We start from the raw sequence: 12,195 nt of genomic DNA, 5'->3' as shown, positions 1-12,195 counted from the left end.
GATAACTAGCAAAAAGCCATGGGGGGGGGGGGGGGGGGGGAAATGTTGGAATAATTTTACGATCTAGTGTGCACTGCCTGAAAAGGTGGAGGAAGCAGAGTCACTAGCAATTTCCAAAAAGGAGTTGGATATATAACTGCAAAGGAGAGATGCAGGGCAATGGATTATTGGACACAATGGGCTGAATGGCAACATCTTTTGCTGTGATTTGAGAATTTGTTGTAGTTTAATGAAATGAAGCAAAGAAAGAACTACAGCCAGAAGAACTTGGTGAATGGCCTGTAACTATGTTTCAGTTGAAGTATTTGAAATGGCATGAGAAAGAAGCGCATTGTTTAATATGCCTCATCAACTCTAATGCTAACAGAAGAATATTAGTTTTACTGTGCTGAAGCTCATGTAAATACTAATTATCTGCATTTTAAGTACATGCATGCATGCTGCAACCATTTGCTTTTCCTTTTCTCAGCCTTAAGATGTTTTTTGGTTTCCCCATACTGAAACATCTGTTTTGTCTAAATAAATGATCCTGCTGGCAAGCCACTGGTACGTTAGGGGCGGAGGCATTTTGAGAGTTGAGCTTAATTGTTCACAATTGTCCTTCTTAGATTGGAAGAGCAGTTTCTTCTTGATACAGTTTCAAGAGTGTGGAGTAACATCCAGACCATTCTTTGGGGTCGAGCTGCAGAGTATTAACAGGCTGTTTTACCAGAGGATTTCCACAAGATGTCCATACAATTAACTTCAAATATAGGTTGCTGGATTGTGATAAATTAGCTGTTTTGTCTCTCCGATGTTTTTCTTTATCCTGAAGGCCATTAATAGCATCCTTGCTGCTACCCTTACTGAGGTTAGTAAACCTGGCATAGAGCATTGATTCAACTCTGGCCCGTTCCAATTTCTTTGGCTCAATGCCACCACACCAGGCCATGGATTTACCAACTCCGCCATCACTTCTTTTTCAAAGCTCACATTACCAACTATGGGGATTAGCCTCTGTTAAACTTTCAGGCACACTGCCAAACCAAGGCCGTGTTTCATTAAGAGCTTGTGTTCAAAGTCCTTGGTTGGCTTCATTTCCATTTAACAAAGTTAACAGATCTAAATTGTACTTCAGTCAGTTTCCATTCACTGTTTCCTTTCCAACTGCAAAACTCAGAACTGTTTTTGCTTTATTGTTGTAGTTAAATCATAGTTACTGGATAATATGTATTTTCTTTAATTTACAGCAAGGGGATGACATAGTCTTAATGGCAGAAGCTTTGGAAAAGATTTTTCTTCAGAAAATTTCAGAGATGCCACAAGAAGAGATTGAAATACCCATACAGCCTACCAAAGGATCACGGGGTAGAGGCAGGAAAGAAGCAGGTACATGTTTTGTCCTTTGTTTTATTTGGAGTAGGGGCTGAGATATTCAAGCTTGCAAAGAGCTGTTGCTTTGCTGGTGCCTGATTTGGGAGTGTTAACTGATCTCCATTTTGGACATGTAGCATCATTGTGAGTTCTCTGATATTACTAAAACACTGCTAAATTTGTAGATAACATTGAAGTTTGGACGCATGGAGAGTTATGAATGAATAAGTTTAATATGTTTCTATCTCCCAAGATGCTGGTAACTATTGAACCATCTGTAGTTTACTTGTTTCTATTTTTTCTCCTTACTCATTTTCTTGTTTCCTTGGGTTACACACCAGTTGCTTCAAATTCTTTTCCAGTGCAGTTCCGAAATGGTTGCTGAGTGAACTTGTGTTTTCCTCTAAGGCACCTGGTGTCCATTTAATGCTATGCAAATGAGATGCAAATCTGAGACTGTGCACATAAGTCCACTATATTTTTGATGCTAGCTATGATTAACTTTCTAATAATTTTAGAAAGTATCACTGATGGGGTAGCATTGTAAAATTCTTTGAATCAGTTTGAATGTAAAGCCTGTCATTTGATTATGCTGCCGTGGTATGATCTTTCTGAAGCATAGGGACTTGATGACCATACTGGCGTTTCAGTTTTTATGGGTAGCACAGTGGTTAGCACTGTTGCCTCAAAGTCAGAGACCCGGGTTCAATTCTGGCCTTGGGTGACTGTACATTTTCCCTGTGCCTGCATGAGTTTTCTCTGGCTGCTCTGGTTTCCTCCCACAGTCCAAAGTTGTGCAGGTTAAATGGATTGGCTATGCTAAATTGTCCCTTAGTGTCTCAAGATGTGTAGGTTAGGGGAATTAGTGGGGTATAATGTGGGATTATGGGGTTAGGGCCTGGGTAAGCTCCTCTGTCGGACAGTCGGTGCAGACTCGATAGGCCAAATGGCGGCCTCCTGCACAGCAGGGATTTTAAGTGTAGAGTTAATTTAGGACATTCAAAAAATTGTGTCAAGCTGGTGTATGTAGTTAATAACGCTTAAAACATGCCCTCAAAACCAGAAGAAAAGACTACTAGCTCCTGGTTAGTGCTGTCAAAAACTACTGTAAAGATTGTTTGAAAGTAGTTGTTCAGCATGGTAGTTCCATTGAGTGGTGGTGAAAATATATTTCTTGTATAATTGAAGGGTTATCACTGCGCAGAATGAAGCCATTCAGTCTCTCATTTCTGCACCAGCTCTTCGTATGAGCCTTTCACCTAGTGCCATTCTCCTTCCTTCTCCCCAGAACCCTGCAGATTGTTTCTTTTCAAATAATCGTTCCCTCCTGAATGCCTTGATTAAACCTGCTTTCACCACATTTTCTCATTTCCCTGGGTTAAACACCACTTCAGCTGTGCATTCCAGACTGTAGCCACTCTGTGAAAAATGTTTTTCGCATCACTTTTGCTGCTTTTGCCAGTTGCTTTAAATCTTTTCCTCATTCTAAGTCCTTTCATGAGATCCTTCCCCCATCTGCTCTCTCCAACCCCCTTGTGATTTTGAATACTTGTATCAAATCTCCTTTCAGCTGCCTTTCCCCCAAGGCAAAGAGCCCAAATTCTCCAATCTAGCTTCATAACTGAAAATTTTCATCCCTGGAATCATTCTCATAAACCACTTTTGCATGCTCTCCAATGCCTTCACGCCCTTCCTAAAATGTGGTGCCTAGAACTGTATGCAACACTCCAGCTGACATCTAACTAGCGTCTTATACAACTTCGGTGCAACCTCCTTACTCTTGCACTCCATGCCTCTATTAACAAGCCTAGGATACGGTATGCTTTATCAACTGATTTCTCAACCTGTTCGAGAACCTTTAATGATTTGCGTACATATGCGCCCAGGTCCCTATGCTTCTGTACCCCATTTAGAGTAGTACCTTTTATTTTATACTGTCTCCATGTTCCTCTGATTTAACTTTGCCTGCCACCTATCCATTCTTTCCACCAGCTTGTCTGTCCTTTTGAAGTTCTGCACTGTCCTCCCCACAATTTAAAATGCCTCTAAGTTTTGTAATATCTACAAATTTTGAACTTCTTTCCCTGCACACCAAGGTATAGATTGTTAATGTATGTCAGGAGAAGCAATGGTCCCAATACTGACCCCTGGGGAACTCCACTACAAACCTCCTTCCAGTCCTTAACTATTACACTTAGTTTCATGTCATTCACCCAATTTTCCATCCATGTTGCTACTGGCCTTCCTTATTCCATAAGCAAGTCTCTTGTACGGCACTATCAAATGCCTTTTGGAAGTCCATGTATGCCGCATCAACAACATTGCCCGTTTAAACCTCCTCTGTGACTTCAGGAAACTCCAAGTTAGTTAAACACGATTTTCCCTTAAATCCATGCTGGCACTCCATAATTAACATGTCTTTGTCCATGTGACTATCAATTTTGTCGCAAATTATAGTTTGTCTAAGTTTTCCCACCACTGAAGTTAAACTGACTGGATTGCAGTTGCGGGACTGATTGAACAAGGGCCACAATGATTGCAATTTCCAGCACCTCCGGCACCACCCCCGAGTCTAAGGAAGACTAAAAAACTATCGCCAGTGCCTCTGCAATTTCCACTCATAATTTCCCTCTGTATCCTTGAGTGCACCTCATCTGGTCCCAGTGTCTTGTCAACCTCTACAGATAGACCACCTCCATGCCAATTTTAAATCATTCTAGTGACGGAATGTCCTTCTCTTTCTCCATGGTCTGGGTTGTATCTTCTTTGGCAAAGACAGGTGCAAAGTATTCATGTAATACTTCAGATATGCTCCCTGCCTCCATGTGTAAATTCCTTTTTTGTCCCTAATCAGCCCAACCTCTTTTTTTTGCTATAGAACATAGAACATTAACAGTGCAGTACAGGCCCTTCGGCCCTCGATGTTGCGCCGACCAGTGGTACCAATCTAAAGCCCCTCTAATCTATACTATTCCAATAACATCCATGTGTTTATCCAATAACCACTTGAACGCTCTCAACATTGACGAGTCCACCACTGCTGCAGGCAGGGCATTCCACGCCCTTACTATTCTCTGAGTAAAGAACCTACCTCTAACATCTGTCCTATATCTCTCACCCCTATAGGATTACCTTTTATATTAGCTCCTTGCTTTTTCACTTCTCCTCTTGAACCTTCAGTATTCAGCATGTGTTTTCTAGCTGGCACCTGTCACAAGCACACCTTTTCTTTCTATCTTAGTTTCTATCTTAATTGTTATCCAGGGAGCTCTGGCTTTGTTTGTCCTATCTTTCACTTTGAGTGAACACACCTTGACTGTGCCTGAACCGTCTCTTTTATGAAGGTAGCCCATTGTTCAGCTACCAGGAACACAAATTTGCCCTTGACTCATAAAAAATGTGGCGCAAACGGTCATGTTTTTGACAAAACTGTTAATATGCACAAATTAAGTGTGTTTTGCTGCTAAGAGATATTTTACCGCACATTCTAGTAGCAGACTACAAACTGGTGCCCAGAAACCAGGTTTGTGATACGAATTGAAATTCCAAGATGCAAACACCATTAGCATATTGGTAACAGTTGTGAAATACTGTCAGTATAAATATAGTTACCTTAAGGGCATAGATAGAACAGCACAACAGGTTAATGAGCATCTAAAAGAGACCATTTAACATTGGCCTTGCCATTTATTGTTTGTAATCTTTTGCTGGCTATTTAATGCCTTATTTTAAATTTGAATTCCACTATTTTCTACTCCATATTTGCTTTGCCTTAAAGGGCATATTAGTGCAAGCATTGGTTCCACACCATGTTTTCTGATGGAGAATATTTTGTTGCCTGCTTTGACTTCTTGGAATTCCTATTTTTCAGTTGTGTATAACTGATTAATTATCTACCCTTGTTGCCACAGACATTCATCAGGAAGTAACAAATTTATTTTTTTCTTTAATTCCATACTAGAGAGATTTAAAAGGAAAACTTGTACTTTGGGTGACATCTTTCACAACCTAAGGATGCCCCAAAGCACTTCACAGCCAATTTATTTAGTATGATTTGAGCCATAGCTGCTCGAGGAAATGTGGCAAATAGGATGTGCACAGCAAGTTCCCACAGACAGCAATATGATAACCACGTAATCTGTTTCATGTTGATTAAGGGATAAATATTGACCAGGACATCAATGAATAACTCCCCAGCTCCTCAAAATAGTAGTGCCCACAGTATCTTTTACATTCACCTGAGAGCAGGTGTGGTCTTGCCTAATGTTTCATTCATAAGCTGGCATCTCTTTCAGTACATTCTAGCCCATTAGATTTTTGTGCTTACGTTTCTGAAGTGGGACTTGAACCCACAATCTTCTAACTCGAGATGCGAGTGTACTACTAACTTTTGAGCCAGGGCTGACACAAAATAGACACAGAATTTGTAACCAGTTCTCCAAAAAAAAATTCCCCTTCCCTATGTCTGTGAATGCATACATGCAATATTTAAGGAATGTTATGTTTCTAAGTTGTGGTTGGAAGACATGGGGCTGTTTGCTCAGTGTAAGCATGAGGATATCAGATATTACACACCGTAAGATCATATTTGTGAAAATGGCCACAAAACCTATTAAGGTGGCTGCAGCTAAACATGTCACTATAGAAATGTAAACTCTGGACAGTATTTGATTGTGTCCAATATTTAGTTAAACATGGATCTGAATAAGGATACCTTGCAACTCTCCTCTGTAAAATACTCAAAACCTAGCTCTCCATGCAAGCTTTTGGCCTCCTGCTGGAACCCTATTCTGTTGCTAGGAGTTGCATTTTGTCTAGTGCTCTTATGAAACACCTTGGCTAGGATGCTCTATTATATTAAAAGGTGCAATATAAATGTAAGTTGTTAGTCCACTCAATTTGAATCATAGAATCCCGACAGTGCAGGAGGAAACCATTCGGCCCATCAAGACTGCACCGACAACAATCCCACCCAGGCCCTCTCCCCATAACCCCACATATTCCCCCTGTTAGTCCCCCTGATACTAAGGGCAATTTAGCATGACCAATCCACCTAACCCGCACATCTTTGGAGTGTGGGAGGAAACCGGAGCACTCGGAGGAAACCCATGCAGACACGGGGAGATTGTCTGTGTGGGGTTTGCACAGTGACCCAAGCTGAGAATTGAACCCGGGTCCCTGGCGCTGTGAGGCAGCAGTGCTAACCGCCGTGCCGCCGTGCCGCCGTGCCGCCGGGGTTGTGTACGCATACAAGGGCATTCCAGACAACCAAGAAGAATCCAGTTGTGGATTTCTCTGTGGTTTATTTTGGAGGTCATTAAACCTGATGAGTTCTTGGGCAAGTCAAAGACCTGGCTGAGAAATCTCAATGTGTGTAGGTTTGTAATTTGGTAAGAGCAGCATGGCTGATCACAAGTCGTACAATCTCTGCCATCCTTTTAAATCCCAACAATGCAATTTATAAACCATGAAAATAGCCCAATTCTGGAATACTATTATTCAATCGATTTTCAGTATAAATCGATCAGAAATTCAATATTTCAAACCCAAAATTCTCTTGCTGCTAAGACCATTCATTCATTCTCACCTTTAAGGTTAAGTAGGCAATTGTAAATTTCAGCATCCTACAAATGAGCATACCATTTATTTAATACAAAAATCGGCAGGCAATCCCATTTATGAATGGCATGTCCATAAGTAGCTTTCGCTAACTTGTGCAGTTTTGCAGTGTATGGAAATTGAGACTTTTTAAAAAAACCTGTGCTTTAGTTTTCTGCACATCAGGCTGTGGATGAAGTTCCTGAAATAATTTGCTGGTTAGATCATGGAGAATTTGAAAACCTACTCCCTTAAGTAGGCCCCATCAGAGGACTAGACTGAATCACTCTCATGCAAGACCCTAATAACAGTGCTGTGGGATCATATTACTGCCATATCCGATCTGCCAGTGCTGATCTAACTATCAGCAGACAGGATCGCTGCACAAGGTACAGAGCTGTAATATCTCCAAGCATCATTTAGTATTGCGGTCATGTTTATATTGACGGTGATTGTTAAGAGGATTTACTGCTTTCCTCCGACATTACGGGAAAATCTTCACATGACCAATGCTGAGGTCTTTCAAATTGAAGTTAAAGTACCAAAGCATTGGTTGTACGTCAATGGCTTTAATTTATATATTTTAAAAGTTGGCATTCACATAAGAAAACTCCTAGAGTGGAACAGGACCATATCCGTGCATTTCCCCACGTGCCCTTTTGTTCTGGAAGCTTCCATATGCTTTCTTTTAGCAGAATTTGGCACAATGCCAAAAGCATATTTGCATAATGTTACCCATGCCAATGTTCTCCCAAGAAGTCAGAAGTAATCAAGAGGCCACCATAATGTTTAAAGGCAATACCTTACATGTGTATTGCACTTCTCACACCTTAAGACCAGTACAAAGTGTTGTTGCCAGTTAATTACTTCAAGTGCTGTCATTTTTTTCTAGTGAAGCGTCAGTTGAGTTTTGCATAGAAAAGTACCACAAATGGCACAAGATAAATTGCTAGTTAATGTACATGGAGGTTCAATGAGGGTTAAATGTTGTCTATGGCGCCAAGGCAGTGCTATGTCAGTTTTAAATGCTGCCACTAACTTTTATATTCCCCTGAACAGGCAAACTGTTCAGAGTCGCTCGCATGTGAAAGAGACATGCTGATGTTATGGATTTCAACCTACTTGCAATATTTTCTGAGTCCGGGCCTTAGTTGAATGTTACTTGACAATCAATGTTCGTCACTGGCATGAGATTTAATTAAATGCTCGGTAGTAGCCAGAATCCTTGATTTAAAAAAAAACACCTGGCAAAACTATCTGCTGCACATCATACTTTGAAACCCACTTAACATTTTTATACCCCCTTTTGACTTGTGATCCACTGGTAGACTGATGCTGTACTTCATACCTGAGTTTTGTACTAAATATGGCCCTCTTAATTTGAATTAATGGATTTAAAAGTTGCAAGATCCTGTACTAAAATCAGAAAAATTGTTCAGATACGTTCTGTTTTCAAGTTCTGAAATGTTGCTCTCTCTCTTGCGTTCTCCTCTTCTAACACTTCAGATGGGAGGTCCACCAAACTAGACCTGACAATAAGGTGTTAGGAAATATGTTCAAAGGAGCATTGATTTGAGTGGATTATAGACTGCATTTCTTTCACTAATTCAAAAATGCCAGGGAAGGTTAAAACTTGCAATCCATATGTTGGCTGCTTATGTGGTTTAAACATGCACGGTGTTGTCATGAGTGATTTTAAGCCGTTGCATGTCAGCAATTCTATCTCTTTACTGCTGCACTTCTCATAATTTGAGACTTAAATGCATATTGAAGTGTCGTAATGCCTAATTAAAAGGATGGCATCAGTGATTTTCCTCCTAAATATTGACATGTTTTGTACAAATAAGTGGTATATTTTGGGTGTTAATAGTTAGCCTGTGGTTGTGTACTTCTCTTGTTGGAGTTGGACGTCCATCAGTTATATTTAATATACATTGTCATTTTGTTTTCATTTAGTTCAGTCTAAACCCAACATGTCAACTGTACAGACTGTCACACAGACAACTGTGCCAGCCTTGGCACCAGCACAGACACAGCAGCCGCCGCCGCCGCCACCCCAGCGGACACCCCAGGCATCTCAGCCACCACCACCACAGCCGCAGCTTCCTTCTGTATCGGTGCCAGCGCCCACGCCCCAATCATTTCCTCCTGCAACGCCTGACCTGATTGTCCAGCCACCCACAACGACCGTGTCACCACATACGTCGGCTCCCCCAATGCCGACCCTCACGCCAACGACAGTAATGACGACAGCATCACAGCCTTCAAAGGTAGATAACCTTTCAGTAGCTTCTCCACTAGTTTTGTTCCCTGTGTTCTTCCTTCTTTCAGGCTGTAATCCTTTGGGTCCAAACCTATAGAGAAATCAGTACAACCTTTGATAAATATCCACAGCAAAGTCCCAACGCTTTCTAAAGTGTACTTCAGTATTTCTCGAGTGATGGACCAGCTGCTGGTTAAAAATAGGTTTTAACCAAGAACTTTGCCAAGGTTTTTTTGTAGCATTCCTGATTACCCATAATGGAAGACTAATCATTAGTACTCTTGATCAGACATTGGGTTGAGTGAGAGGTCTGATGAAAGTGGGACTACCAAAAAAACTCAAGGCCAAAATATCTGGTTAAGCTAAGAGTGCACTGTGAATTAATTCTCAGCAATTTCCCCATGGAATTCTCAGGAACCATGTCATTGTATTTTAAATTCCTTTTGCTGTATCTGACTTAGCATTGCAGCGTTTGAAACAACTTGTGAAAATTGTGTGCTTTTAAGACAAATAATGTCTGTCCACCAGGCGCGGTTATGGTTGACATCTGCTTTTGTCTTGGGTTGTGCTTTTTAACTTGTATCAAAAGTTGACTTGTGATATCCTTCCAGTCCGTGAAGCAGTCAGAATTTAGGAGCTTTCAGTTTCGTCGCAAAGGAGGAACATTTTAAAGTAGAATGTTTGCTTCACCAGTCTTCTCTTCCTCTCCCCTTCTCTCTCTCTCTATTTCACATTATGCATTGTTCGGTTAATACTGTCTAGTAGGGTGGCATGCTCAGGACCTAATATGCATTTTTTTCTCTCTCTCTCTAAGCATAAAAAGGGTGTGAAAAGGAAAGCTGACACAACAACTCCAACAACCAATGTTGCCGTAAAGAGTCGAGAGTCTTCTCCATTGATGACTGAACCCAAACCTGCAAAGATCGCACCTCGAAGTGGCAGACCCCCAAAACCGGCTAAGAAAGAAATGCCAGACTCCCAGCAGCAACATCTGGAGAAGGGTGGGGGTGGAGGTGGTGGGGTCGTAGGTAGTGGTAGTGGAGGTGGAGGTGTTGGGGTTGTGGTTGGCAGTGGAAAGGTTTCGGAACAGTTGAAGTACTGCACTGGCATTCTCAAGGAAATGTTCGCCAAGAAGCACGCAGCCTATGCCTGGCCCTTCTACAAACCTGTGGACGTAGAAGCCTTGGGACTGCACGATTATCACGACATTATTAAACATCCCATGGATCTCAGTACTATTAAAGTAAGCCAATACCTTACAGTCTCTTGTAGCTGTAACCTTAGAGCTTGGATTGTACAGCACCATTGAATCTGTCCTGTATTGATCCTTTTGAGGTCTGCTATATCTCATTGGTTCTTTAACGAAATACTGAGTGACACTTTGCATTGTACGCCTTGAGACATTATGCAGGTGTAGTCCCAAGCAAAGCCATCTTAAATTGCACTGGATGATGCCTTGATGTATCTTACAATACATTGGTTTCTAAAGCGCTTGTATGTAGTCGGTACAAAGACTAAATTGGACCCAGAAGGGTTTTGAATTCCTACTACTTTTTGGAGTTGACCTCCACTGGTCTGAGGTCCTATTCAGATTATGAAACTAATACTTAGAATTACTTAATGTTTATATTCGTCAGCAGAGGTTTATAAATGCATGATCTGAAATTGGTAAAATTGAAGAGAATAAGAATTTAAAATGAAAAGAACTACAAACTATCTGGTAATCACGGAAGCCAAGAACTCCATTGTTTAACAACCAAGGCAACCTTATTCACTCATGCGAAGTAATTCGATTAAGTGCAATTTTCAGTAAATTATATGCATTGCATCAAGTGCCTTAGCAAGCACTCCTAACCCCTGTTGACCCTAAATCTTCGCTGAAAGTTGAACTCCTCGTGAATATTAAATTTGTATTTCAAGTTTGCCCACAAAAGAAATTGGTAAGTCAGAAGTATGATTTACTTTTGGTTTCCCATCCTAATTTTCTTTACCAAAACAGGAATTTCCTCCCAATTTCTTACAAGTGTTTATAAAGAGAATACTGAACGGATGACTGCTGTGTGGGTTTTATTTTGACTTGAGAAGTTAAGTGTGACTGGCCACTTCGTAGTCAGTCTGGTTTGCGAAGCTGAAAAACAATAGGGTGATATTGTCTTACTGAGGGTTAATGTTGAGCTATATCTAACATTGTCTTCATGTATGCTTGTAAATGACAATCCGAGAATGATGCCCGCAGTCTAGCCTTAGCCCTGATTCCAAATAAATGCTGATTATTATCTGATTTCTCTCGGCACATGCCCTCCCTTTAGAAATGACACGCTTAGGATGAGAAATGCATGAATTTGGAGTTCTGAATGTTATAAATCAACTTTAGTAAGTGAACCCTTTAGTGTTCAAAACCAAAAAATACAATAGGTTGATCCCAGTACTACCCACTAGGTTCACTTTTGTGCAAATCTGTAGCAAGCTTGCAGTAGCTAGGTTATTACAGCATTTATTTACAATTTGATAAATGTAATATGCTTTCTCCATCCGCCTTATTAATGAGCTTAGTCATTCTTTTGCATAGGTTGTTTGAGGCAATGAAGCATTAAATTGCTAACAGATTAGTATCTGAATCCAATGCAAATTTCATTTTGATGTCAACTCAATCAACGTGTGTGTATTTGGAGCAGTGCACTTGTGTGCCAGTGCAAGGCTTTATTGAGCAGACTAGTTTGATTTATTCACCACTCATTGAATTTATTTTTAACCTTGCCCGTGATTCTATAACATTCCAAATTTTGGGGGGTGATGCTGAGGTTGAATATGAGATTGAATCCAGGCATCTTTGCTGGTGATTGGGTGAGATAACTGGTCGACATGACTAGCTAGGAAGTGCATGGACTGGTGAGTCAAAGAACTGGGAGTCAATTGGAATAGGGGAAAATCAGCAAAATTTAAAGTTTGAAGATTGCACTTGATTTCAGTGCCATCAAATT

General features: G+C 40.8%; 1 protein-coding gene across 9 annotated transcripts in view; it reads left to right on the top strand.

The window, feature by feature from the left end:
* Window positions 1-12,195, top strand: part of LOC144507677 (bromodomain-containing protein 4-like) — a 171,027-nt gene that overhangs the window by 69,502 nt on the left and 89,330 nt on the right. For all 9 annotated transcript variants that reach the window (XM_078234851.1, XM_078234852.1, XM_078234854.1 and 6 more), the window contains 3 exons: window positions 1,230-1,368; window positions 8,908-9,221; window positions 10,029-10,457. In XM_078234851.1, coding sequence (XP_078090977.1) covers window positions 1,230-1,368; window positions 8,908-9,221; window positions 10,029-10,457 — 882 coding nt within the window. The remainder of the gene's footprint in view (window positions 1-1,229; window positions 1,369-8,907; window positions 9,222-10,028; window positions 10,458-12,195) is intronic.

The sequence above is a fragment of the Mustelus asterias genome, chromosome 19 (assembly GCF_964213995.1).
Source record: "Mustelus asterias chromosome 19, sMusAst1.hap1.1, whole genome shotgun sequence".
Taxonomy (NCBI): Eukaryota; Metazoa; Chordata; class Chondrichthyes; order Carcharhiniformes; family Triakidae; genus Mustelus; species Mustelus asterias.
Note: the sequence above shows the minus strand (reverse complement) of the source record. Positions and strands in the feature narration are given on the sequence as shown.